The sequence below is a fragment of the Monopterus albus genome, unplaced genomic scaffold (genome assembly GCF_001952655.1).
Source record: "Monopterus albus unplaced genomic scaffold, M_albus_1.0 scaffold129.1, whole genome shotgun sequence".
In the NCBI taxonomy this organism is placed as follows: Eukaryota; Metazoa; Chordata; class Actinopteri; order Synbranchiformes; family Synbranchidae; genus Monopterus; species Monopterus albus.
In genome coordinates, this window is record NW_018128009.1 from 609,334 (window position 1) to 613,149 (window position 3,816).

General features: G+C 40.9%; 1 protein-coding gene across 2 annotated transcripts in view; it reads right to left on the reverse strand.

Annotated features, from left to right (window-relative positions):
* Window positions 1–3,605, reverse strand: part of cers1 (ceramide synthase 1) — a 22,686-nt gene extending 19,081 nt beyond the window's left edge. Inside the window, exons 1-2 of one of the 2 annotated variants that reach the window (XM_020612982.1) lie at window positions 3,481–3,605; window positions 2,555–2,846 (exon numbers count right to left, since the gene is read on the reverse strand). In XM_020612982.1, the coding sequence (XP_020468638.1) occupies window positions 2,555–2,803 (249 nt within the window). In that variant the 5' untranslated portion in view covers window positions 2,804–2,846; window positions 3,481–3,605. Of the gene's footprint in view, window positions 1–2,554; window positions 2,847–3,238; window positions 3,403–3,480 lie in introns of those variants that run through there. The other variant, XM_020612983.1, reaches the window with a different exon arrangement.
* Between the last annotated feature and the right edge of the window lie 211 nt (window positions 3,606–3,816).

The window sequence follows — 3,816 nt, forward strand, 5'->3', positions numbered from 1 at the left end:
GGCAACAGGACTCTATTGGTCAGTGTAGGTGTTTTTAAATTGGTTGTATTGTTGATTATTGTATTTATGGTTTTGATTGTTTAAATGTTTAATGTTTTTGATTTGTATTGAAACTTATGTATTGACGACATGTGTTGTTGACCTCTTGGCCAGGTCACCCTTGTAAAAGAGATCGTGATCTCAATGGGTTTTTTTTACCTGGTTAAATAAAGAGAAGTAAACTCTCCCAACAGAAACAAGTCATGGGTATAGAGGTATTGTGGATTAAAAGGACACACAGAACAGTAAGTGTGAATGTTGATTTACACAAACTCCTACTGCAATGTAGGAAATACATTTGTTTGTGTGTGACAGTGTAAATGCTTCCAATACTCAATGTCCAATCCCAGAAGTTAAATTACCATTATATTAAGTTTCCCTTTTCTTTTGATTAACTGATTGACTAATTGTTTCAGACCGGGTAGAACATCAGCTGGACTTTAAAGCAAGCCACCAAATATATCAGTGGGAAATTTGAACTGGCCTGCTTGATGCCGAGTGCATTACAACAATCCTACAAGTGCTCAGAGATGAACGTTATTACAATAAGCCTTTAGACATTCAACTCTTTGCCAAAGTATGCGCCTGCACTGTAGCATTAGGAATATTATAATCTAAAGATATAAAAAAATAATGCAAGTATGACACTGGTGTAGATGTAAACAAATATGATGGATAAAATTAGACATACATCTGCATCTATAAGAGATTCAGTTTGTGATTAAGTGCAGCACAATCCCTGAGCAGGAAACAGTGGAGCTGGCAGATTTGCAAGCCCATAAGTGCTTTGTATTTATTATGTACAACACCCTGAAGCACACAGAGCAATAGATCACATGGACACAGTAGCCGAATCACAAGAGGAAAGAAGGATATGACCCATCATAACTGAATTTCAACAACAGCTTGCACACACTGTCAAAACTAAAGCAAGTTTCACCTGAGTGGACACTTTTGGCTGAATGGAAAGCACTTCACCTTAATCACAAATACAGTACTGGGTTTCTCTCTGCAGCTCTAATGCACAACACTGAGCAGCAGCTTAGTGGAAGGTGATCTGGGATCTGTGGCCGGGGAGCTTGTCAAACAGACTGCTTTCACATTTAGAACAACAGCAGGGGATAAGGTGCAGCTCAGCTATCAGACTGCTTTCACATTTAGAACAGCAGCAGGGGATAAGGTGCAGCTCAGCTATATGCAGGGAGATAAGCTCTGCAACAAGGCTGGAACTGCCAAGTACACTGCTACTCTCCTCTTTAAAAGATGTCCTCTGATCATTTCTGTGTGGCCAAAACAGGCTCCGTCTGATTCAGTCACACACTTACACAGAGAGACACAAACATACAGGCTAAATAGACCTCATTTTTACATTTTTGTGCCAGATCCGGCTTCACACATGAGCTACAGTATCCTCATAATTGTAGCATTTACCACATGCAAATACTCCACCTTCACACACGATGGAAACTTAATAACCCAGGGATACACCTTGACTCCATCCATGGCAAAACCAACATGGTGAAGGTACTCAGAACTTGGATGGATGAAGGAAATATGAGACCTAGTGTTATAAAAATTCTGTTATTAGACATGATTTTTACTATTTAATGTGTTTTAAACTTTCATAACAGAGCCAAGAGAAATCTTTGTGAAACTCCATGTACTGTGATATAATCGACTACAGACTGTTCCAGATAAAGCGAGACACAACCATCAACTGTAGGATAAGCATGTGTCCCAGTATGATTAGCGTCTAAGTCGTGTTATCAGGGTGCGCCTCTTTACTATACATTATGTTGTATGAACCTACCTCACTCAGACAACTCTGTATGCTCATGCTGACTTGTATTCATTGCTGCAAGTAAAGAATACTGCTTAAAATGTTCCATTGTCTTTGTTACATTATTTAAAATTCCTTTGACACCTAGGTACAGGGCAGATCTTGCAGAACAGCCTGAGCATCAGGCCTCTGACATTAAAATCAGGTTAGAAACAATATATTGCTAATGCTTTTTGAGACATTACACTTTTGTAAGTACACATCCTCATGTATTGAAAGAATTCCACCATATTCTACTCCATGGTAGCAGCATGTGTTGATGTTTCACAGTCTGTTGGCCTCATTTCCAAATCAAAGAAATTGCAGCTGCAATAGCCCCAAATAACATCTGTAACTGGAAAATCCCATTAAAGATATCTTTAATTTTACTTTTTACCTGTCAGAATGTAATTTCAGGTATCTGGAATTCACATTTTGGATAGGCAGAACTGAACTGTTGATACCTTAAATTAGTTTTACAATTTAAGTCAATAAGGAATTCTTACAAGTAATTGCACGTCTTTATTTTGAATTTTGTCTAGTCGAAATTTAATTGCAGATATCTTAAATAATAGTTTGACTGGTCGTAAATACATTGCAGATCAAGTCCTATCCACCTATTTAATGTTAAAGGGGCTTGCCATACACCCCCGTGTTTGGGGTCTGCAGTGTGTGCTGTGATTGTGCGTCACTCACCATAAACAGACATTCTGTCAGTCCCCTCCTGACCAGTGTCCACAAATAGGTGCAAAAGAAGAACAGGGCGACTTCGGTCCAGGTAATGTATGCATTGTCCAGGAGAGTCCGTGTGGAGAGCTCCACGCCGCAATTGCCACAGTCTCTCCATACGCCCACCCAGACAGAGGAGGCTCTGGTGATGAAGTCCACGTACCCCGGCATAGGCTCCACTTCCACCCGCCCGGCATCCCCAGTGTGCCTGCTCATTGTGGTACGGCGCAGAGAACAAACCCGTGGGAAATAACGCCAACTGAAAGATAGAGGGAATCCGCGGAGCAGTAAGACACAGTCCAGACTGTGTGACTAATCCGACAACCAGACTGCTAGCTCCCCTAAACTCGCAATAGCTTAATTTTTTGTTTTCTAAATTAAGACATGGGCCCAATCTTTGCATTAAGATGACCGATAGTAGGGCCCCGTGTTTCTGGATTAGATAAAATAATTAATAAATTGGATTCTGATATTTAATCTGAGCCATTGGTGCCAGTCTGGAGGAGGTTTCTTCTGATCAACTAGGAACACGGGCTAATCAGAGGAAGGTGGGTGTTCCGGGTTGGCGGCTCACATATGATGCACTGGCAGCAGCTTCCAAACCAACTCTCTATATGTGACCGAATTAACTCAAAAAGAGATGGCGCTCACCTACATCAGCAGATTCAAGTCAAGGTATAAGCATATTTCGCTTTTCAGCGCCAAGCCCAGCCAGTACATGCGTTTATTGTATAGATATCCTGTAACGTACAGTATTTGTCCGTTACTCGCATTTTATGTAAAGTCTGTCACTTCATGAACTGACGCTACAACGCCGGCATACAAAGACAAGAAGTTCCAGCGAAAAGAAAATAAAGTGAACTATTATTCAATGTTATTCCGTTTATCCGTACCTTCTCCTCCAACGATGCCACTGCTCCTGACTAGTGACGAGCCGTGTTACACTTTGATTTGAAGGAACTGAACCGTCTAAACGGGGACGACGCTCGTGTCAGCGAAAAGGGTATTTTTAAATTAAAAAAAAAAAAAGGTCAGGGGGCGTGGCGTAATTAGGACCACTACCTTCCCTTTGAACCCACGCTTAGAATTAAAAGGGACAGAGCTGACAAATGATGAATTCAAGACTGCACGGAAAGCAATTGCAGCATAGAAATGTGTCAGAAAGCTCCCAAAACAATACTGTAGGTTTTCACTGACCCTAACTTTACATGCCTAGTTTTATTTCCAGT